We start from the raw sequence: 25,033 nt of genomic DNA on the forward strand, positions 1-25,033 counted from the left end.
TTTATGGCTTGTATATCTTTTCTATTTTTAGTTGGTTGAAACCTGCAATACATCCTATAATCTTCTTTAAATTGTCATTCATAATGCTAATTTCCATTAACTTGGCGTAAGTAAGTTATTTTCTTTCTTAAATTTGTATAGTTGCTATTTTGCTTATCAGTGTTACAAAATGAAAACTTTATTTTCCTCTAATACAAATCAATGTGAGTACAAACTACTAATGATGTGTTTCTAGTTATGGAATTTTTAAACCAAATTAAAACAAAACAAAACAAAGCCAAAAACAAATAGTATTTTAGTTTGTATTTTAAAATATTCATGTGTTATGAAGTACAACAACTGTTCCATTATTTCAACAAAAGATTTATTTAATCCTCCACCTTTATAAGCATTTGGAAATGTTTCTCTGAGGTTTGGGAAAGCCTAATAAAATTGTGCTTTTCAGCTTTTTCGAAGATTGATACAATGGGCAGAACAATTATGGGTTTTTTCCTCTCTAGAAATGCATCTCCAAGATATAAGAGATCAGTCAGTGACAAATATTTGTACAGAACTCTCCAGCCTTGTTCTTGCTTGCTTAAATAGAGATAATGTCATGTATTTGGCAACCTGCAGAAGTCATTTGCGCAACAGCATCTCATGGCCTGGCTGAGCAAAGGGCAGGGGAGCAAGGCCTGCTGCTGCCACACCAGCTCCTGATGTCTGTGCTATAACGCTAAATGCTGTGTTCTGACAATATTTTTATTTTCTAGGCTTTCCTATTCCTCCAATCATAATCCCTTGTCTTTGACACATATACTTATTTCAGCAAGCCCAAGTTTTGTGGAATACTTGGAGTTTGCTGCTTTCCACAGGGAATGGCCAGATGATTTCTAGTGCCTGGAAGGCTGGTGCTACAGCCGAGCCAGGCCACCACGCTGCCATGTGCTGCCAAGCATTTTTCCGTGCAGACTTTTGGTTTTTCTTGATGCCAAAAAGTAATAACATTTGTATCAGTAAGTACAATTATAAACAGGATTTTTTTAAAAGCATGACAGCTACCTTAGGTCAAGCATGTGGCAAACTCCCAGCTGTACAGAGATTTTCTAAATATGGCCATTTCATACAAGGTCAGTTTTGCAGTCATAGAATCAACTAGAAAAATGCTGACTGATTTTTTAAATCATTATTTATTTATGCTGTTTGTCTGATGTACACTTGATGATGTTGTATAGCATGAATTCGAAAGATATAGTAGGATACCACGTTTTACATTAACTTTGATTAAATGAGTTACAGAACTTAAGATGGAGGCAAATACTTTTTTGGGGGTTTGACTGAGTTAAATAATTTATCTAGGACCGTGATATACAAATCTTAGAGCACAGTGTTATTAAAAGGAAATCCAAAAGTGTAACTGCATAGAAATGAATACAAATTGAAGTTTAATTTAGTTTCCTATATGATAAATATTTTAATAATAAACAATTGTATGTATTCTTCAAATTACATTTACTTTAGCAGAGTCTTTCAGGCTTAAAGATGTAAAATACTCTTAATAATTCTGTAAGGAAATATTTATTCAATGCAAGGAGTATGTCCTGACTTTTCTGAAAGCCTTGTGAAGTATTCTCAGTATATATAGAGTGGAGGCTCAGCTGGCTTGTCTGAGCTTGCTTTTTCTAGACAGCTGTGCTTACCAGTCAGCTACTGGGTGCTCTGGAGAGCTGCCCTTTAACTTTCAGCGGGGCGGGTCTGAAAAAAATTCTTTCACCTCTGAAATTCCTGCAGCATGCGTAGGAATAAGATAAGGAAAAGTTCTTATCCGTGGGCTGTGCAATGAATATTAAGAGGAAAAAGGTGGTACTGGAAGCTCATTTAGATGTTGTCACTAGGGATAGAAACCCAAGTGAGGTTTATTCTCGCTGGGAGTAAAACAGCATGTGAAATAAGCACATGAGAATACTTTGTTACATCTTGTTTCTTAGGATAACTAAATATAGCACCTTAATATGACAAGAGATCAATTTGCATCCTCACAGGAAGAAAACTGGTTAATCTTCCCTTCCCCAACCCACAGGTGAGAAGCTAAAATACAATAACAATACCATTTTGAGCAATTCAGACACAGTAGGAAAGATTAAGATTTTGACCCTAACCAGTGTTTACACCAAGGAAAGCAGCTGCCAGGGCAGTGTAGGGTCCAACTCGCTCCCTGTGGAGCCAACATTTGTTGTAGCTGCCAACAACGACCACGACAGGTCCTTGCCGAGGCCATGGGTCCACCTCACATGCATAGGAGAAGCAGCCTCAAATAATTTCTCAGTCACCTAGACTTCCTTGAAGGCAAATGAAAATACTTAAGGAAACAAAAAAGCAACGCTGAGATATTACATAACTACTGGGTCAGACAGCTTTTCATTAAATAAAACTATACAGTAATTTCTCTATTTATGTGCTGCTTTCTTACCTGTTTTCTTACCTCATTTACCAATTGTATGCCACCTGTAGATCCCTCTCTGTTTTTTTTGTTCGGATGTTGGCATACCTTTTCGGGATTATTATGAAAAGTCAAACTAGTCTTTTGAATTTGTATTGAGAGACCCAGTGATGCCTTAATATTTAGAGGCACCCACCAATTCCCTTCAGCAACACTGAACCCCACATTCCTTTTCTGTCATCCACCTCTTCATAGGAAATAGGAACTTGATTTTTTTTTTTCAGATTTACCTTATTTATTAAATATGAATCTCTAGTGTCACTTGCTAGTAACTAGAAGAAAGCTAACATAGATCCATTGTTTATTTCTGCTTCTTAAATTACTTGTTTGGGGCAATAATTGCCAAATTCTCTTCCTTTTTCCTCCCAAGAAAGAGAGTTCAGCACAAGGACTTGTGGCTGGAGAGTCAAATGAGCTCATTTCCCAGTTAGGTAACTCAGTAGGGTTAAGGTTTTGACTCTTTTCAGTACTTTTTAGAAATACTGGGTCCGTGTGGCAGCTGTTTGTGTACTTGTGCCTTGTAGAAAATCCATCCCAGCAGCACAAGCTACTTGAGTTTGCAACTTCATCAACACGGACTTGGCAGGGTTGGTTATAGCAGAGACTGTGAGGGGTGGGCACAGTCCCACAGCCTCTGTCGTGTCCTAACGGTTGCCACCAAGTGTGACACTGTCAGGTGCTGACAACAAGGTGCCAAATACTTGCTATTGCCTCCGCACCCAACAGCAAAATCAACCTTTGTGATCATGCATTTATGGATCCAGCGCCAGTTCAGTGAGCTTACTGATATGCCCAAATTACCACCAAAACGTCTTCAGAGAGATGAGTGGTGGCTGAGAGGGGCAAAACTGAGACCTCCCAGCACTTCCCACAGGGCCAGGATGCAGTGGTGGCCTCCAGCCATGTCCTCTCGCAGGGGAGGCTGGACAAACACTGCCTGCCCTCTGCCCAGCACCTTTTTCCGCAGAAAGAAAATAAGGAGATGCCTTCTCTGATAGACAGGAGCCATGGCAGGCTTCAGCAGTGGTCACTGGAGCTGCATGACTGATGACAAGGACAGGCCTGAAGTCTTAACATAGCCTCAGGGAGCTCAGGCTCCATTTCAAAGACACTGCAAATTACAGATGAAACCTAAACTTCTAGCTCACTCACACAAGTAACATACTTAAAGCTGAACAGTGTGAATTCATGCCAGTGCAGATGATTTTATCTTCATGTAGACTTGTAAAACACCCACTCCATTTGTAGAAACTCTTTTTAACATGTTTCCATACCTCCAAACTGAAATTACTTTCTAAGAAAGGCAGCTAAGAAGTTTTTACTCAGTTAGGTAAAGTAGGGTGTTTGGCTAGTTGCAGCAAGACAAACACAATTCACTTAGATTTTCTGCCTGTTGAAATCTAATTTTAAGAAGTCGCAGACAGTAAAGCAACTTGAATCTGGCAGCAGGTAATTTTAATTATGTTAATGTGAGATCAAGTCCATGCAGAGATATTTTTTCTTCTTCTTTCCCTTTTCTTCCCCTTCTCAAAGTAGCCATGCAGTGCTTTGATCTCAGCCTGACTTTTTGCTCTCAACCAAAAAGGCACATGAAGATTTGTGCGGATTAATATTGACAGACTGTTCAAAAAGAGATCGAAACCAGCTCAACCTGTAGATGAAGGATAACTCTTTAACTTCATTTTTTTCAAGAGAAGAAATTGTCTAGGGATTTGGAAAACAAGACATTAGAAGAGGCATGTAAATATGTTTTCTGTAAAAGAAAGCTATTAAAGACCATTTTCAATGCCCAGGTGATGTATCTGCAGGTTTTTGTGTTGCTCCCTGTCAGCATGAGACACTGGTATTATTTAAATCAGTTAGGCTGACATTTACTTCATTGCTCTTTTTTTTACCACAAGTTCTGAAGTCAGTGGAAAGCTTACAGGATAACTGGGAAATAATGACGGTCGCTGGGCTGGCACTGCCAGGAATGAAGTAAGACTCTCCTTTCCTTTCACCTCTTCACAAATAGTAATGACAAATGAAGGCTGGGGCTTTGAGCAATGCAAGGGCCACTCTGAAGCCTCATAGTGCTTGTCCTCTTATCAGTGACATGAAACAGAAGAGCTCAAATTTTGTACCACCAAACCCAGCAAAAGGCTGGAGAAGTCTGGTGTGAATTGGGCATGTTGTGCAACGTCTCTCTGCTTCAGTTGCCCTGTTTCTTCCTGACCCCTCTGCTGAACTGCTCTGTGTCCAGACCATCTTTTGGTAGTGACTTAAAAATACACCTCTAGAATAAGCAATATACTTCTGCTTGCCTTGATCTATCTGACTTGAAAAAATATGGATTCTTTTCTGTTTTCCCACCACCCTCTGCTTATGTTCTCTCTGCAAACTGTGTATTTATGGTGAGTTGCACTTTTCCTTTACACGGCTGATTAGTTTTCCATTTCCTTTATTTGTAAAGGAGCAGGCTGTGGAAAGGAAAAGCTGTAAATTAAACAGTGCTAGGGCATGAGCACAGACACTGCAAGGTGAATGTCTGTGCTTGTATTAAACCATCGGAGTGGTCTTTGGCACACTTTTGGCCAGGCCACTTAACACCCTCCTGAACCATTTGAGAGCGTGTTTCAGGAGTCAGCATGGGGTAGGAGCAATTCCCAGTGGGCAGTGTGGATGCAGCCAGCATGTTATGGATGCTGAGAGGGCTTAAGAGCCTGAAGGATTTTCCAGGACAGCTGGCCTCACAGTCAGAGAACAGTCCTGGACATGGTTAATCTCCAGTGTGCATGTAGCCAGAGAATTTCTTTTCTTCTCTTCCCAATGAGAAAAATGTTATTGTAAACACACTAAAATTGATGGTGAAATTCAAGGGCAGGTTTAGTGTTGGAGACTATTTTTAACTGTTTTGAAATCAGTTAAACTTCACAGAGTGCAGTTTTGGGTGGTGGAAGGCAGCCCAGTCTAAGGGAGGGGGTTAAATTCACCTCTCAAAAACCGACCAGACATTCATGTGCAAGCTGGTACTCTGTGTCTATCAACAACTGAAACTTCCTACAAAGGAGTCACTGAGAGAGATTTGGAACTTGCTCCCTGCTTTGGTTGACAGCTGAAATTTGAGATGCTGCAGATGTTTTTTTTTTACTCTGTTGTCTTTTTGAGACAATATTTGTGGAAGACACAGGTCCTCTGTAGAATATGTAAGAGTATCTACATCATGATCATTTTTTGTTATTTTTATAAAATGAAAGAAGGATTAATTAGTCAAATGTAGAATGTAGCTATGGCTGTTTACTGGTTTTAGCAAAATCAGAGCTGTGCAAATCATGGCTACCAAAAAGAATACAGGATTCATGATTCATGTCTAGTCAGCAACAGACAGCAGAACACTTCCCTCCACACAAAGCCTGAAGTTTGCTTTTGGGACGCTTAGCTTTTTGTTTTGTCTCACACTTGTTAAAATGAAGTTAATCCTGAAATAAAAAAGAATCTTCAAGTGAAAAGTTGAAATAGACTTTGTAGAAGGCTAATAAGAATTGGTTTCCTCATTTCCTAACTGCATTCCCTATTTGCCCTGTGATTCAGTCCCAAGTTAAAGTATGGTTGCAAAGATGACAGAATGACTTTACTTTCCATGCTGGTTCCCTCAGTGATACATCACTTTTAGGTTGTGGGGTTTTTTGTGGTTTTTTTTTGTTTGTTTTGGTTTGGTTTGGTTTGGTTTTTTTCTTTTTTTTTGTTATTGTAAGGATCAGGACAAGGGACTCGGAGGAAAAAACTGTGATGATTATCAGCCTGCTCCTCTCTATTGCTGTTGTCAGCATTTTCCTGCCATTTCAGAAGCAGAAAATGCATTATTATAGGAGCAATGGTCTTTAGAAACTACTTACAAGAGATACTGTGTGGTTCGTAAGTCCACGGTATATTTGATCTTGCAGGTTATCAGCTTGGTTCTGTGTTGTCAACAAAAATAAATGACTAATGCTTACCTAACACGAAAGATTACCCATCTGCAGGAGTCAAAAATCTTTGGTAGGCCAGTTAATCTGCATCACCTCTCTCACCATTTTCCAGGCACGTTCTGGCTGTCAAGTGATAAATGTTTGGTGGGTTTGGACTGAAACTAATGGCGACATTGCTAGCTTCATCTTCATGTGAAGCTCACAGTTTGATTTCCAATTGAAATGGCATAACTCAAAAGGGCAGAGAGCTGTAAAACCCTATGTGCAGAGTCACGATAGGACACAGTGCTCATCCAGCCCACCAACTGGGTGCAAGGTACACAGACCCAAGAAGCAGGGGAATTTCTTTCATCCAAGGATCCACGCTTTTCCTTCAAATCCAGAGTAGTCCTGGACACAAAACATTCAAGCGGGCTGGAAACAGGCTGGGAAGAGGGAGGAGTAGGAACCAAGTTACTCCCATGACTCCCATCTCAGCTGAAATGTGCTGGAAAGGCTGCACCACAGGCAGTTAACAGGGTTGCCACCTACCTTGCTCCTGGTCGGTCCCTTCCAGCCACATAGTCACTCCAGCAAATAAATATCTAAACCCTCGTCAGAGCTAGTGGCATGTTTGTTTAGTGGTGTCAGCTACTTGAGCTGTCTCTTCTCTATGACTCCTGTTTGTGCTTTCTGGCAGCTGAGAGCCACCGTAATCAAAACACGGGTAGAGTGATATACAAAAGTTTATTTTTTTGACTGAATGATGATCTAATAGCTTATCATTCCTCACGGCTCATGCATCCAAGATGTTTTTCCAGATGAAGCCTGGGAAACATGAATCTTTGTGAAACAAGTCTATGTTACTCCTTAGTTGGTCAGCATGCATTACTCAAGTAAAAGTATTCCAGCTGAAACCACAAGTTTTCCTGAAAATGACAAAATTAATGGAATTATACCAGCATAAACTCTGTTCTTTGTAAATCTGTGCCATAATTTAGCCAGTGAAGAGTTTATCTTGGAATTAAGAAAATGATGTTAAAGTGGTATAAATCTGCCTTTGTGATGACTGGGTTTCCTCTTTTAGTTTTGTGAAATCCTTTTCTGGTTTCATGTGGGCAATACTTATTCAGAATGGCAACTGGATAGGGAATTTTCAGAGATCTTTTTCTTTTCTTCTTGAAAAGACATTTATAGTTATTCCTCTCTTTTCTCTCTTTTTCAAGCAAAGGAACTATTGTTGATATAACCCTTGGTGAATATAAACCATGTGCTACTATGCCTCAATAAGATTCATTTTTAGAAGCTATAAGCCAAATCTTTGATAAAGCAAAAAGGCTTTGCTGATTCTCATGCTGTACCTCAACAAGTGTGTCTACTATAACTTTGCTGCTTTTCTACACTATTTGCAAGCAGCATAAAAAGAGAAGTTCTGTTCACCAAAATAGATTAGGGAATAAAGAGTAGCAATGACTTCATAGAACTAAATGATCTATGTCCTGAATCTAAAACAGCCACTGAATTTTTGTCAGATACTCAAAACAGGGACAAATTATCCTTCATTCTCATAATTGAAAAGACTCAGGTTTCTTCCACCAAAGAGACTCGATGTATGGTATGACAAAATGAGGCAGACACCGTGACACCCATCTGCCATGAGGCAATATTTCCTTCCTGCATGGGCTCCTCTGAGCAATGCCATGGCCTCTCCCCCTCACTTGAGTGCAGGCAGCAGGTCAGAAGGACCTTTTCTTGTTTGCTCTTGCAGATGAGTCATGATGCATATGAGGGCAAGAGATTAGGGGAGGCTTAGAGGACACAATGAATTAGTGCCCTAGGCGTGAATGTTTAAAAATTCAGGAAACTCCAGAACTGACAAGGGTAGATATTTGTTCTGTTCTTCATTGCATTAGTCATTTGGTTTAGCACCCTCCTCTGACCAGCATGACTGAAACACTGGAGTCATCTGCAAAAAGCAAAACAAAGAATGAGGTCTGCGTTCCCTTGGCATGGTGTTGTTCGGCTATCGCACAGTCTGGAGTCTGATATGTCTGCTTCGTGCAGCATCCAAGTCCAACTGGCAGTATTGCTCAGCACGTGCCCCTGCACAGTGCAGCCATCAGTTCCTATCTGGTCCTATGACAATCCCTTGGTAGTGTGATTCCTTTTTATTTCTTCAAGTCAGACAAAACAACAATAACAAACATTTGCAGAGTCCAGGAAAAAAGCCTGGAATAGCTAATAATAAGGAATAACTAATAATAAAACTAACAATTTTAATCAGTCTCTGAGTTGGCATGAACACTTGCATCTCTACCTGTTTGTCCTGTAAAAGCCACACCACTGAGGACATACAGCTTTAGTTCTGGCTATCTGGATCCCTGGGGCTAAAGCCATCCATGTCATTTGAGGTGGTTCTTGCTGAAGACTCCTAAGAAAACAAGGTCAATTTGGTGTCCCTATCTTCCTCTCTTACTGACATCTGAGAAGGTGTCATATTTTTGTTTGTTTGTTTGTTTGTTTGTTTGTTTGTTTGTTTTGCTGGTATCTACTACTTATAGATACACACTGTTACTGTTTTAAAAGTTTTACAGCTCTCCTCCTTATTTATGGGGTGTTACAGATGATGTAGTCTTCATTTTGAGTAAATTTTAATTCTTTTTCACTCCTGGTGTTATACATTGATTGATAATCACTGGTCAGAGATTCAGCTTGCCTAGTGCCTGAGTTCTCAGCAATTTCCCTTGTGTACAAGGCCTTTCTGCACAATGTTTTGCTCCACTCAAAATGCCTGTGCAGGAGAGCCTCTGAAAGATACAGTTCTTCATCACACAGTTCCAAAATTCACAGCTGAGAAACAATTTCAGTTTTGACTCACTAATAACCCAACTGCACCAACCCTACAAGACATCGTTAGCCTGTCAGAAACCCAGCACTTTCATGTGATATCTCAGTCAGTTAGATCTGCAACTGAACTCCAGACTACCAATTTATAGCCAAAGGCAACAACCATATCATGGGTATAAAACAACTTGTGTGTGTGTGTATTATAACTTTGTTTTTGTTTTTGTCTTGTTTTGTTTTGTTTTGTTTTGTTTAAAAAAAAAAAATAAAAGGGAAAGCACTATGGAGCCAAAAGCAGAATATACAATTAGCAAGAGGGACTACATGTTAAGTTCAAACAACCCTTTTGAGTTATCTGATTCTAACAGCACTAGTAATGGAGACTAATCTAACCTGTCATTTCAAGAGCTATAGGGAGAACAAATTGCCATCAATGGGGGAAGGGTTTGGAACAGCATGCAGCCTGTCCTCTCCTGACATCCTACTCAGCAAATTCCTCACAAATTTCCTCCTGATGTCAGTAAAACTAACATAAAGGTTATTTCATAAAATCTTGTGTGGATTGCTAACTTTTGAAAACCTAAGGACTCGTGCCCAGAACAACAATACGGACTCAAGTAAATAACCATAGCATTTGTCCTTTGTGCTTAAAGCTTAACAAATGAGTGAAACAGAGGAGAGGCTGAAGAGTTACCCTGCCAAGTACCAATGCTGTGAGCACATATTGAAATGAGTAGCCAATAAATGTCGAAATCAAGGTGACTGATCATATAAAGACTTCTTGTTTGACTGGAGACTGTTAGGAAAGGTTTCCAGTTTAATACACAGTATGATGAGGGGTGGAAAAAAACACAGTAGAGTTAAATATTAAATGCTAAACTCATAATAAATCATACCAGCTATTTCTTCAGGGAACACAATCCCTTCAGCAGATCAGGAATGCTGTAAGATATAGAGACATGATAAGTGCAGACAGCAGGAGGACATTTGTTACCAGTGTTAGACTGGCAGTGTCCCCAGAATCAGTTCTGGAACCCTGATGAAACAACAGATAGGCAAAGTTTTGGAATTTTGTTATTTGCATACTGAAATAATGTCATGCAACTGGTCAGAAACTTTTTTTCTTTATCATGATGCCATCCAAAATACAGACAGATGTCCAAAATGATAACACTAACCACTCCTTTCCAGCACACAGTATTTCAGCCAGGATCACTGGTATGTTCTGGCTACTTCACACTGCTCTAATTAAAACTCAGTCATCCCTATAGCTGCTTTGTGTTCCTAGAGCACTGCACAACATCTGGATCGTGCCGTTCATTTTGGCCCTTAAACTCCTTGAAAATTACTGTGTGAATATCAAAACTTTGGCCCTTTCAGTCACCATTCAAGCTTTGAGCTCACCTGCATCTCTGGCTTCACCATACAACACCTTTGTGTTTGGATAACATGTTGGAAAATTATTAACATCTGAAGACAGAGTAGGTGTCAGTGTTACCCTGATTTTGGCAGGCTTTTACACAAAGAAAGGCTGTTAGGGCCAGTGTCCCCAAGAGTGACAGACTGTCATACTTACTGTAAGACTTGCTTCAAAATAAAGCGTTACGTTTTTTAAAGGCCAAGTTCTAGAAATCTTTAAAAAGGCCAAGTTTGTCTTCATTTAGTGACAATCATATGCTAATTAGCTAGTTGATATAAAACTTCAGATCAATTGGTTAAGCTGCTCTGCTGCTGTATTAGTGAATTAAAAAAAAAAAAAATTGCATCTGTCCTTTGTGGACCTATATTTATTTACACCAAATGAAAGCATACTTTAAATATGCATTGATTGTTTCTCTGTTAGCATGGTTACAAACCTATAGTTTTCACACAGCTTCATGAATTGTCATCTCAGCTCCCACGGGGACAGATGGGACAGACAGATCAATGTCTTGAGTTATGATGTGACAGGGTGACACACCACATTTTGTGAAGTCTGACATATCCAGCTAAGTGCATCTGGTTGATTATGCAATGCTTGAGGTGGATGATGTGTCTCAACTAGTCATGAGTTAAATGTAAAATTAATTGTGCAGCTTCAGGTCTAACAGTTGAGTCATCTTACTAAGGAGAAACCACTAATGCAGCATGTTACTAAGCAGAATACACTGTAATGTGATAATCTGTTTTCCTCTGGAAAACATATGTAAGACAGACTTGCAATATTTATTCTTAAAACATGTAGGATGTTCTAGAGCCATGAAGCCATTCACTGTGAGCCATGAAAAATAGGTTTGGTTTAGAGACGAAAGTGGCTGGAGGCTGTGACCCACAGGGACTCAGAAGGAAACACTCAGAAAATAGAGACAGATTGGATCCCAAGTGCTCTCTCCTGAGAGGAAGCATGGTTGGAAAGTTTAAAACCCATTAAAGTTAAACAAATTGGAAAGCCCTATCTGAGAGGAAACATAGTACAATGTTTATTTTTCCATTACAAACCTGAGACCTAAAAGATTTCCTGAGGTTCTCAGGTATTGTTCATGCTTATAATGGAGATCTGTTTTTAGAAAGCGTAATTCATGTATTTAATCGAAATTGTTTGATGAAAAACATACTGCATAAGCATTCAGGAAGTTAAAAGCCATTGTATACCTGTGTCACATATTGTTTGGATGTGAGCAGACCTACAATGCAAGGAATCTCACCGTGAAACTTTCACTCAAAAACTTTGCGTCTAATTCTCTCCCCATTTATGCTGCTGGATGAATTCCATTGAATTAATGGAGTTAAGACATGAGTAACCAATGGTAGTAAAAAGACAATCTTCCTGCTGAGTGCGAAACTACCAGAATGCAAGGCCAATGTGAGCAAGAGATTTATGACACTGGCCTGAGTCAAGCAAGTAGCAAGCTGTAGCAGACCCAGCGTAACATTACCCAAGCTGATTAGTCCATGTATTTTAGGTTTTGCCCCATCACTAGTGAACTGCTGCTCTGTGATCCTTATCAGAAAAGTGTGTGATGTTAACAATGTTGAGAAGCATCTGTTTGACAAGTGAACAAACCGCAAACTAAATCCAGAGATGAATTTAAGTGCGAGCAAAGATTTGGAAGCAGTGAAATATTCATTAGATCTATTGATATAAAAACTGGGCAAGTTTCAGACATACAGACCCTTCTTTAGCATTCTTCAATCTGTTTGTTCAAATTGTAGTTCACTTAATGCAGGATATTTCTCTCTGCAGATCTTGCTTTCTAGTATTCTTAGTTTATCTTGGATAAACTGGGTTTAAGTAAAAAATTAAGGTACCAGAGTATATGACAATATACAAAAGTAAATTGGAGTAAGGCAACATAAACTCCTGATGGTGTTCCTTGTCTGTTATATAAGCAATTTCAAGTAAGACGAAGATTATCTAATTTTTAGGAGCCTGGCTTATTTTCTAGATCTGAATTTGGCCCTGTACCAAGACTAAATTCACTATTACCTTTGTTTTGCATATGACAAATATCTCGATTACAAAAAACAATCAAGATCTTCTACAGTTAAACACTGAAAATAATTACAAAGACCTACTTCAACCTAACACAGGAAGGCGACAGGATAGCAAGGTGACAGGATTGCAATATGGGCCCATGTATGTACATATCTGAGTATCCTACGCACATCTATTTATTAATGATAAGTAATGAAACGCACACTGATGAACCCATCTTGTCTTCTGTGCCATTACTAGCCAGTACCATAGGACTAGAACTTACATAGTAACTGGGACTTTAAGGGCTAGCAAGGGTCAAGGGGGAAGAAAGGAGAGAGATATTGATAAGAGAAGACAACAGGCAGGCATATTAAGCTAATTTTAGCTGAATGTGTTTTGTGGATGACAACTTGAAAAGGGCTGATGGGTAAGAAAGAGAACAGTGAAAAGATTTGAAGATAAGTGCAAGTGTTTAAATTTTATATCACTGAATGGCATCAGAGGGGATCAGAGTGAACTGTTGTTTGGTGAGGATGATGGAGAGAAAGGATGATTTTCACAGCTATACTTTGTGTGACACCAAGGCTGTGTTACTTGTAAACTAAGAAGTCCCAAGGCCCTCATTCTGTCCCTGGGATCAAACAGCAGAATCCAGCCATGCTTGTATTACTAAACTCTTCCAGAACAGGGTGGCTCATCTGGACCTAGCCTGGACTGATTGCTGAACTGTGCCCAGGAACTGGTTGGGAGAGTGGTAGTTTGCCTGGATCAGAAGTGTGCCAAGGAGTCTGCTAAAGTTTAGCAACACAGCAAGTCAAGTGCCAGAGCTCAGGAACTGTCACTGTCAGCTGTCACTGTTTAATTTCCTAGGACAGATGTAGTCTAAGAGTACTATGTGGGTGCTTAAGAGAACACAGATGTGAGCATACAATAACCATGACCTGACATTTTTGAGAAGACCTGAATCTTCTGGAAGGACTTGCCCGTTCACCTCTTAGCAGTTTCATGTGCTCTGTGCTTTTTTCAAACTTCTTTTCAGTTTTTCTTTATTGCACTTACTGTCTAATAGTCCCATGCAGTATTTAGCTTAGGATGGAGTCAACCACTTGATTTTACCTGCATTCCCCATTTGTCTTTGTTACCTGGGAGAAAACCATTGCTTCAGCGAAGCAAACTGTAGAGTCACCTTTGTTTACCATGCGTTGTTGCTCCACTCTCATAGAGAATTTATACTCAAGGAATATGTTTTCCTAAAATTTAACTGCATTCCTGTGTCTCAAGTAAAACCCAAGTTAAAATAAGATCTACTTGACAACCAGATTTGTATTGTAGTGATGAATTGTGAATGATCAAAAGGTTGACTGAAGGAAAAGGAACATTGGAAAATGTTCTTTATAATTTTTCCATATCGCTTTTAAGTTCCGTACATTTAAACTCATATCAGCATCTTGGCATGCTGAGAAAGATGGTTAGCCTTACTTCAGGAGTTTGTTCAATTTGTAATTAATTCCCTGGATTCACTGTCTGCCACACACGGAGTTGCTGAAGTGGTTGAGCTTTCTACCGCTGTCTCTTGAGCATGACAGTATTTTTCAATTTTCAAAAGACTGTTGTTCTTCCAAAAGGCAGTATTTCCACTGCGGCTTTTTGTGAGTAACTTCATTTATAAATGCATCGTTATGTTTGTTTCTTTCTAGGTAGGGATGAGATCCCGAAACCAAGGTGGGGAAAGCTCGTCTAACGGGCACTTCTCCAGTTCCAAGCCTGTCATCAGCCATGCAGAGAATGAAAAACTTCAGGAGGATGCCAAGAAAAAGAACAAACCTCATCGGAAGGAAGATGAGGTCATGGTTTCAGCAACTGTCAAACGGCACTCAAAATCACCTGGACCTACTGAAAGAAAGAACAAGAAGTCCCTAGAGTTTTCTAAAGAGGACTTGATAAAACTCCTCAGTATAATGGAAGGAGAACTGCAGGTAAACTAATTCTATTTTTTACTATATTTTCTATGTATCTATTTATTTTTAGGATGTCCAAGATGTACAGGGCTCAACTGACAGTGACATGCAAATTTAAGGCAAAGGACCATAAGGAGAGAACAGTGGTAGTTGGTGGTTAACAAGACAGTCATAGTTTCAAGTGCTGCTTTATTTGCCATCTCTATCTGCAGCTACCAAAGCAAGAGAAATTATAAACACCTGTCAGAATTGATGAAGAAAGAGGGATCTGAAAGTCTTGAACACTTTAAAAGAGGCAGAAAACAACCACAGGGAATCAGTTGGGAAAAAGACAAGCACATATAGTGAGTGTACTTACAATCTTCAATGCAAATATTCAAAAGACAAATCTGCAAGTCAGTAATACTGAAAAAAGGACATAAGATGGTCCCTGGACCTTCTGCATATTCAGATGTTGCTCAGTACTTGACCTGTCCCACCTGGCCTCCAGCACTCTGAACATTCCCTGCCTTGCAAAGGCCCATTAGTTCTATCTCTTGGAGTAGTACTTGCTATAATATTTTCTTGGTTGTCCTGATTTGCATGTTTATTCAGTCCAATAATAAGTCCTTGATAGCAGACAGCCTGATTTTGTGCTTAACTCACATGCCCCAAATTTCCATCCAGTTTTGAGAATTCTCTTAATTGTTAATAAATCACTGAGCTCTCAGGAATCTCAGCCTTCAGTGAAAATGTGATTTCAAAATAAAGAGTTGAAGGATTGTATTTCAAAAATTCAGTATGAACACTTGTGACTTTTTAAAACTTATCCCCTTTTGTGGCAGGACTGCTTGCTGCTTGGCAAATTTATGCATTCTTTTGTTTGCACTTTAATGGTACTTTTCACTGAATCCACGAACAAGAAGAATAAAACTGCCCAGCTTGTGTGAAAACTTTTTACATCTCAATCCCTTTTTTCTTGTTTAAAATAATTATTTAGCATTTCATATAAGGCTTTACTTTTTCACTGAAACCTACATTCATAATATTTTTACTTTCATTTTGGACTTGTTACCATCTTATCTGATTAAAAGAAGCAATTGTTTTGGAAGTGATCGATTAATTTCTTTGGTATATGATTCACCTGAGTTGCACCATTACCACAATGCTGAGGTTTCATCTAATCAAGTATCACTCTTCCCATGCATAATTCACCTTCAGTTTGTCAGAAAGTACTTCCAAGTTCAAGTGCGTTCAAAGTAAGTAATTTTTATCACAAAGAACAGTCGTTTTGCAGTGAAAAACTGGGGAAATAAACAAGAAAATATGTTGAATGCAATTTTGCAAAGGAAAGAAACTTTTATCATTAGAGAACACTATCCATATTTATAGTGTTTCATTTTACTTTATTAAAAAAAAATATGTATATGTAATTTCCTAAATGATGGAGCTAGCATGCAGTTTCAGTGGTGAATAGAGCCAAACCTCATTAGAAATGTATCATGCTCATGTTATTAGAAGTCTTTACCCTGAAGTCACCTTTGTGGTCTGGAAAGGGGAGGCAAAGAAAGTCACTAATGTTTCCTGGGTAGCAATAAAAGTGGTCTTTATTCTTATTTCTGTTCAATACATGGAAATCTGGCTCTTCACCATACTCTTACTTTGTAGGGGAGTCACGCAACCTTTAAAGGACTGCCCACATTCTCATTATCACTCTGGGGATGGTGAGGATAGCCATCTGCATTGTAATATGGGCTGAAAATTCTCACCAAGATGATAATCCCATTGCCATGGACAATAGTTTCAGGGATATTCTTATGTACAGACACCACAGAGAGGTTTAAGCACTGCTAAAGCTTCCCAGCACCACAGGAGGATTGTGAGGACAACTCCATTTGTAGCTGTAGACCGTGTCTGTTCTTCTGCTCACTGCCACCAGGCAAGGAAGAGAATAATTATTCTTTTAATCCACAGGAGTTTCTAATTTCATTTTTAAAATCCTATTTGAGCTAGTTATTTACCTATTACCTGTGCCGAACCATTACTGAAATGGGCAAGCTATGGCACATTGGCTTGAGATGAGAGCTTGGCTTTGACACTTTAAATTAAGATGAGCCAAGGAAGACTCCAGCCAAAGTAAATAGTCTGGTATTACCTCCTGACTGTCACAGTGACCTAATGCACTGAGTCATTTCATGGCTTTTAATTTTCAGATCTGTTCGGACATCTCCAGTGGTTGGCTGGAGCTTTGTTGGACTGACAAATCAGACTGTGGGTTTATTTTGAAGCCATTTCAATACTGGCAAAGCAAATATTATATAGGAATATGTAAGATGCAAACAGTGAGCTCAGCCACGGACAGTAATCTGGTCATGCCAACCATGCAGTTTGCAGGGTAAACTGGTAATGTACACATATGCTTTACATGCAGAGTTTCACTGCTCACATAATCTAACAACACTGGAAGCGTAAGAGTTCTGGTCGATTACAGGTGGGCCATGAGTCAACAATGTGCCCTTGTGGCCAAGAAGGCCAATGGTTTCCTGGGGTACATTAAGAAGAGTATGACCAGCAGGTCAAGGAAGGTTGTCCTCCACCTCTTCTCTGCCCTGATGAGGCCGTATCTGGAGTACTTTGTCCTGTTCTGGGATCCCCACTTTAAGGATAAGGAATTACTGGAGGGAGTCCAGCAGCGGGCTACAAAGATGATTAGGCACCTAGATGACCTTTGTTATCAGGAGAGACTGAGAGAGCTGGGTCTGTTCAGCCTGGAGAAGAGAAGGCTGAGAGGGGATCTCATCAATTTTTATAAATATCTCAAGGGTCGCTGTCAAGAGGATGGGACCTCTTAGTGGTACCCATCGATAGAATGAAGGGCAATGGGCACAGGCTGAAGCACAGGAGGTTCCATCTGAATATGAGGAAAAACTTCTTTACTTTGAGGGTGACAGAGCACTGGAACAGGCTGCCCAGAGAGGTTGTGGAGTCTCCTTCTCTGGAGACATTCAAGGTCCGCCTGAACACATTCCTGTGCAATCTGCTCTGGGTGAACCTGCTTTAGCAGATGGGTTGGACTGGGTGATCTCCAGAGGTCCCTTCCAACCCCAGCCATTCTGTGATTCTGTGACCCATGCCATGTTGCTTTTGATATCAATTTTGAGTCCTTACTTTGACCTTCTAGTTCTGCATTTTGAAGATGAATGTGCCAGTTAACCATGGAGACACGCCATAGCAGTGATTTTTCTGTCTTCTTATACATATATAAAAATATAATTTTTTTCCTTTTAATTATAATGACCTCAGGTAGCTTGCCTGTGTGTTTGCTTCTAGGGCCAAGTTGGGCTCAGCTCTGCCTGTAGTTAGATTTTCTGGCTGGGCCCTGCACACTTACTGAACACAGAGAAGGAAAGGTTTCAATAAATAGCTGAGGTTACTGTAGCCTGGGCCTTGTTATGTGAGAAAAGAAAAGGGCAGAAAAAGCATACAGAAGCTGTAGCAATGAAAATGTATCCCAATATATATGGCAGGAGACCTCTTAAGTACAACGTCTCTGAAGGAGAGTGGGACACAAACGAACTGATGACAGGAATTAATTTCAAAGGCTTTAAAGTTCAGTGGAGTGTCTTTTCTCTTGTGAAATCTCAGTGCTCATATAAAAAAATTCTAATTTTAAATACTTCAAAACTGATTTGAAAGGAAAACTACCAACACCAGTAGAATAAATTGGACCATGAAGGCACTGTATTAATTTCCCTGATAGTTACAGTCTAACTGATGTTTGAATAATATTAACTACAGAGCAACACAGGCCGTGTGCATCTTTCAATGAAGATATAATCCTATCTGTGGTTCACAGATTTTTGTTCAACAGCCTATGTATTTGTCCTGGCAGGAATATATTCCCTGTACACTTTCTGAGTACCAGTCATTAATCTCTCACAATCTCTGATTTTCAACGTTTCCGGATTAGGGGCCTAAAGTAAACGAGAAGCAGTGTTTATACATGTTTATCATCTGTTGGGTGTTTGGAGAAAAACCCCACAATAACAAAAGTTCATTTACAAAGACAGCACCCCACTACAAATTCTTGGGGTTTTTAAGAAGAGTAATTTTTTATCCAGATTCTGTGCCTATTGCCAGATGACAATTTAAGTTTGGGATACAGTTTCCTATATTTCATACAAATTCAAATAGGAGCAACTTTTCCATTCAGGACCTCTATTATAGCTCGTGTTTTACCATGTTTCTGCAGCACTGAGATGGTATTCATTCCCTGTAGCTCAGCCACCCGCTTCTGTTGATGTCCTTCACTTGCTTTAGGGCCAAGAGAAATGTTTCCTGAGAGCCTGGTGCTGTGGAGGGGCCAAGCTTTGGTCCTCAGAGCCAGCAAGTGGTGTGGGATGTAAATGAAACATGTATTAAGGTATCAGCTGTACATTTCTTTTGCTGCAGGCCTGAGGATGTGGATGGGAAATATGTGAAACATGGTGTCTTAGAGAACAATATGTATAAAATACAAGTGAGATGTAGATTAATCACAAGCCACCATTCCTGAGAAGTCTTCAGACTTCCAAATGGTCTAATATAACAATGGATTTGGACAGACTTTTGAAGGGAAACACTGTGTAGCATATAGTCAGAAGGTGAACTTATTTGCATTGAATCCCTCCTTCAAGGGGAGAGACCAAATGAATTTGCTGTCAAAGAAGCTCTTTCCTTTAATCTGTATTTGCTGAAGACTGCATTTAATGGTTGAGTATTCACACAAGGTCTCAGAGCGAGATATCCCGAGGAGGGAAGTTTCCTCTTGCCTGGGGAGCAGCAGCCAATGCACCCCACGGCAAGGGGTGCTCCCCCTGTATCTCCAGTCCTGACTTGAGGCCAACACTTCTTGTCATGTCCAGCTTGATTTGGTCTCTCTGAGGAGGTTGCTAGTGAAACCTTCATTCCAAGATTAAGACTGCCTGCCTGGGATTAGTAGGTTAATTGCATTTGTGCTTCTGATTAGCAAACTGGTGGCTTCATCAGCTGCAGAGGGGTTGTTGTAGGGCAGGTTTGGGGGACTGCTTGCTCATGGCTGAAACAGGGTTATCATGGGGGAAAGGAGCTCGCTCATCCAAAAGAGCCAGGAGGAACTCATCTTCAGGTGCGCTGTAAGACATTCTTCTTAACCTGAGTATTTCAGGAAAGGTTTAGCAGGGGTGGGTGAAGGCTGTGGGTTTTGTTGTCTCTGATAAGGTCTTTATGAAACACTTAGGTACCACTGACCGTACATCCTACCACAAGGGAAATCCTCTTTCTTAACAAACTCAAATAGCAAGTACCCACATGGGTACAAGTGATCTACTGCCTCTTGCATTCTAACATTTTTAAAGGTATTTTGGTATGTTACCATCTATCTTTCTATCAGAAATCTAGGTTTTGTAAATGTAAAGGGGGAAAGGAAAATTGTTTACTGTTTCCATTTTTCTACTTTCTTCTCTTTTGTATAGCTACATATTTTATTAATACATTCTATTTTATAATCAATGTTCTGTTCTCTTTCCCAAGTTTGATCTTTCCCTCTTTCTTCAGCTTTCCTTCTCTTCTCCTTTTTTTCTTTAGCTGTGACTTTTTTCCCTATTCTACCTTTTTGTCACTTCCTCATCCTGATACTGCAGATGCATTGACTGACCCATTTTCCTAAGAATCCTGGATATAAAACTTTAGAAGATCTGCTGTAAATCAAGTCCCAGCAGCCAATCCTCTAGGCAAAGCCTGTATTTAACCTTTGTCATTAATTTATCAAGCTGTGTTTTCAGACTAGGTGGGTTGTTTACCTCGACTGTTCCTATTGGAAAACAGTTCCAGAGCCAAAAATCTTTAATGTTTAGCAAATTTATTTCTTTCAATTTCTAGTGCAATTGTAATTATATCTAGTGAAACTAGATCATACTGATCATACTTCAAAAAGCCTGCCTCTCTCCCTACCGTTTAATGACTGATGTAGACTGCAGTCTCTCACCCTCTGAGTCTTTGTTTCGCTCTGCTAGCCATGCCACGGCCTTTTAGTTTCCTCTAGCAAAACAGACTTTCCAAATCTTCCATCACCCCTCGATCAGCACCAATTACACCCTGGCTTCATCTTTCTTCACATCTGTAGCTGGAACTGTGCACAGGGCTGTAGGAAAGAGCTTCCTGATGCCTTGTACATTGAGTTTAATATTTTCCTTTCTCTGCTGACATGACTTTTACTGGACCTTCCCATCACTTGTCAGTCTGATTGTTACAGGCCAAAGAGTTTGACTCTGTATCTGTATTTGTGATGTTTTTCTCTCTATCTCTTCTTCCTCTTTCTGAAATGTGTAAACTTTCATGTAATGCCTTGAACTACTTTTGTTTTGAACTTGACTTCCCTGAGATATCAAAACAACATTGTGATAGCCATCTCAGTATTGCTTAGTTAAAAACATCATACTAACTCCTATATTTTTTCTTCAGTGCTTTTCTTGATACTCTTGCATTAATATTATTAAATATTGAGCTGCCTGAAAGCTTAAGTGAGGAATATGGGGTGGATAGATAGGTGGAAACCAGATGTGTTTCTTTTGGGTAATATTAAAGTCAGAAGATAAAGCTGAAACAAGATGCCTTGGCACTGGAGGAAAGAGTACATAACAGAGTGAATAGGAGTTTTCAAATGGTCATTAGCAATATTGCACAGTTTGAGAAGCAGAAGAGGAACCAGAGTGGAAAAAATAGGTAAAGACAGAGGAAAGTGCATGTAGAGTAGCTTTGCATAAGGGTTTATAACTGTGAAATCTTGTTAATTGAATAGAAATAGTTTAAGATTTTCTGAACATATACAGATGAAATTCAAATCATACAAGAGAAAAACCTTGGCATGTACAGAGCTACAGGGAAAAAGAGAAGATAGGGTTAATGTGAGGAGGTGACTTAAGGAGAAAGGAATGAGAAGAAAGAGGTTGGGCAAGAGAAGAAAAGGAGTGTAAGGAAGGGGGTGGGATAAAACAGTGATGAATGTAGCCAAGCTAGAGACATGGAAAGCGGACACATAAAAGGCGAGAAAATGAAGAGAAAGATGGTACCCACACTGTAGCAAAATTAAAGGCTAAAAAAAAGATCCTTAAAAAAGTCTGACATATGAATGAGTTAAATGAGTACAATGAGTTAAAAAATGATCTCTCTCTGACTGGCTCCTTGTTTGTTTGTTAATTTGTGTTTTCCTGGTGAAGAAATATTTTGCAGGACAAAAAAAATTAAGATAGACTTGCGACCACAAATACTCTCTTCTATTTTCATTGAATAACTTATAACCAGAGATGAATTTTGTCCAGAATATTATGTTTTTTCTGTAGTTTGCACTCATTGCTGTGCAAAGTGCAGGAGATACCATGGGAGGTAAGCAGGGCTTGTCTAGTGAATCCCAGAAACATTAATTTTAAGATAGAACTCTGCTGTTTTATGAGAGAAAAAGAAATATATATATATATATATATATATAAAAGACAGTATACGAAAACACAGAGTGTTTCAAAAAGATGGACCCCAATTTGAAATCACTATATCTTTGAAACTGGGGCCATCTCTTTTAAACAACCCATATAGTCAAATTGTGCTACTCAGGCCATTTCCTGCTCCCTCTGAAATTAAGGGCAGAGGTACTATCAACCCTAGCGATGATCGCCATCTCTTTGGTAATAAGATTGCTTTAGAATTATATGTTTTTCAAAGTAATTATCCTCAATAAAATGTTGTCACTAGACAGCTGTAGGCAGAAAACCTCTTTCACAAAGGCATTTTAACATCCTTATCTGTTAATGCCTGAGATGTATTAACAGAGCTACATCTATAATGTTATTTAGGTTTGGAAGGTCAGAACAGAGAAGAAGAATAATTGGCAGGTGTCTCTGATCCATTGAACCTCTCATCTAGAGCAGAGGGAAGGGTGTGAGCAGTTTGGTGTTTTTTCAAAAATGCTTGGTCTTCTGTCCAGAACAGTAAATGCGGTCCTTGATCACCTTTTAAGTTTTGGTCTTGTTCCCATTGGGTCAGTGTCTTTAGCTGATCCTCCTTTGTAATACTTTAAAAATAATTTTAATCAACTGATGTCATTTAACTCCTTTTTTTCTTTCATGTACTTAATAGAAATTGTATACTCAGTGCAACAGTAATGAGAAAGCTTGTATCTTTTTTCTCATTTTCTTGAGGGAAGGCTCACTCTGTGGGAGAGGACATGGCCAATCCTTTTGCAATCAGTGCTAGATGCAGGGACATTCTGGCTTTAAAATATCTGGGATTCTTGGGAAAGCTTGCAATGAGCATATGTCTTATGTGTCATAAGGCTGTCCAGTACTCTGAGTCACCAGTTGTTAATTTAACATTGCGGTTGTAGCTGAGTCTGTTTTTATTAACTTTGCTGCCCCAGTTGTGTATTTATTAGATTTGTGTCTCCTGTTCTCCAGCTGAGGATCAGATAAGCTCTTGAGAGAAAAATTGATTATTTTCCGTCCAAAATGAGCTTTAACAAAAGCAAATATAAGTCTTTATAAAATAATTGTGAGAACATGGCTATTTGAGAAAGTGTCTTGTTTCTAGGGTTAAAGGCTCCACCTATTGGTTGACTAAAATAAGAGAAATTTCACATTTTCACATAGAAAACTGCTGGCCTCGCTGAGCATCCTGTGTCTTGCCACATCTTTACAGAATTGCTGGCGTCAGTGTAGAATTTTGCATGATGTCTAAAATAAAAAGAGCCCAGTGACTTACTTCTGAGGTCTGTGCACATGCAGCACCCGAAGTGATGCACTGCTGAGCCACTATGAAGGAAAGTCTTTTCCTAGAACAGGAATGGTTTGGATTTTGCAAGTGGAGCCTTTGTTATCCTGGAGATTGTTGTTTATCTTCACCAAAAAAATCAGTGTCAGTTCTTCCATGTGAGCAAAATGAGTGGAACTGACTAACCCAAATACAGTTTCATGACAATTTCCAGGCATTTGTCACCTTCAAGTTTAAACAAATCAGAAAAAGAAGTATTGATGTGGTCAGCTTCATAATGAAAACCCATTTCCCCAGCTCTGGCTCAGGCAGTCTCAGCAGTTCAGGCAAAATGGCATTTTGAAGGGCTTCAGTGTCATTCCTGGGAATGCAATGAGAGGATGCAGAGAGGAGAGAATGTCCAAATGGGGTTTGGGGAAGGCGAGGGGAAGGACAGACATTGGGGTGGATCAGGGAGATTTTGGAGACAGAAGGAGGCTGTGAGGGCACCATGGACATGTCCAGGAGCTCTTGCTCTGTGCCTTTCATTGCCCACCGTCTCTAAGTTACTTTAAGAGTTTGTGCCACTTCCCTTGTTTCCTCTGACAACTCCTCTGTTCAAATAATTGGCTATGCTGGTGAGTGCTTGCTGTCGCGCAGTCCTACTGTTCTTGCCCATTCATCAGTCGTCAGAAACTCGAATGCACATCCATGTAGCACAGAGTGCTGAAAAACATCTTGTTGGATTCAACGAAGTGCTTGGACAAGTTAAAGTTGTGTATACAGTTTGTTACGCATGTATACACACTCAGGTCTGTTGGTATCCTGCTCTGAGTTATGCTGGCGTCTCCTCAGAGAAGGCAGAAGGATTTCCTCTGAGCTTCATCTTCCTGATTGCTACAACCCCAGTGGCACCAGTTTGTCTCTCTCCATCCCACTCCACACGTGCTCATCCCTGACAGAAAACAAATAGGTCACTGTAGAAAAAAAATACCTAGGCAGGTTTGTTCCTCTTGGAGAGGGGGTACTTACAGCAGCAGCTTCAAGTGTCTCCCTGAAGTTCAGGTCAGAACACTTAATTTCAAGTGCTTCAGTTCCTTATACAGGCAATGAAGAGCAGTTTTGAAAATCTGAGTTACATTTCTCATGAAGATACTTTTTAGCTTCAAATGGATTTCAACAAATTGGATTATAGAAGTACATAAACATGGAAGAAATAAAATAATATAGTTAATGTGGGAAAATGAATAGGAGAACAGCTATATTGAGGTCAGAGTAACATATTTTTTTAGTATTCATAATGTTAGTATATAGATCTTATATACTTATGAATTAAATCTCACCACCTTCCTGGGAAGTATTGTTTCCTTTATGGAATGAAAACTGGAGCACAGTGATGTTAATTTTGTGTGTGAAGCATGAGAAAGAGGTCCATGAACAGAACATGGATCTCTTGAGTCTTGGTCCAGAGTGTTTAACATAAGATTAAAGGCAGATGATAACACAAGAAAGATGAAAATGAATTATTTTTCTGTTGTTACCCTTTCATTACTCATGTTTTTTTCTTCCTAAAGAGGTGCTAACTGATCACAAAATAAGTTGTGGTTACAAAAGGAACACAGCAACTTACTAC

General features: G+C 39.5%; 1 protein-coding gene across 12 annotated transcripts in view; it reads left to right on the plus strand.

Annotated features, from left to right (window-relative positions):
- Window positions 1-25,033, plus strand: part of FILIP1 (filamin A interacting protein 1) — a 126,992-nt gene that overhangs the window by 46,196 nt on the left and 55,763 nt on the right. For 8 of the 12 annotated variants that reach the window (XM_071806852.1, XM_071806858.1, XM_071806860.1 and 5 more), the window contains one exon: window positions 14,404-14,682. In XM_071806852.1, the coding sequence (XP_071662953.1) occupies window positions 14,404-14,682 (279 nt within the window). Of the gene's footprint in view, window positions 1-14,403; window positions 14,683-25,033 lie in introns of those variants that run through there. The other 4 variants (XM_071806857.1, XM_071806855.1, XM_071806856.1 and 1 more) reach the window with 2 other exon arrangements.

Source organism: Patagioenas fasciata, chromosome 3 (assembly GCF_037038585.1).
Source record: "Patagioenas fasciata isolate bPatFas1 chromosome 3, bPatFas1.hap1, whole genome shotgun sequence".
NCBI lineage: Eukaryota > Metazoa > Chordata > Aves > Columbiformes > Columbidae > Patagioenas > Patagioenas fasciata.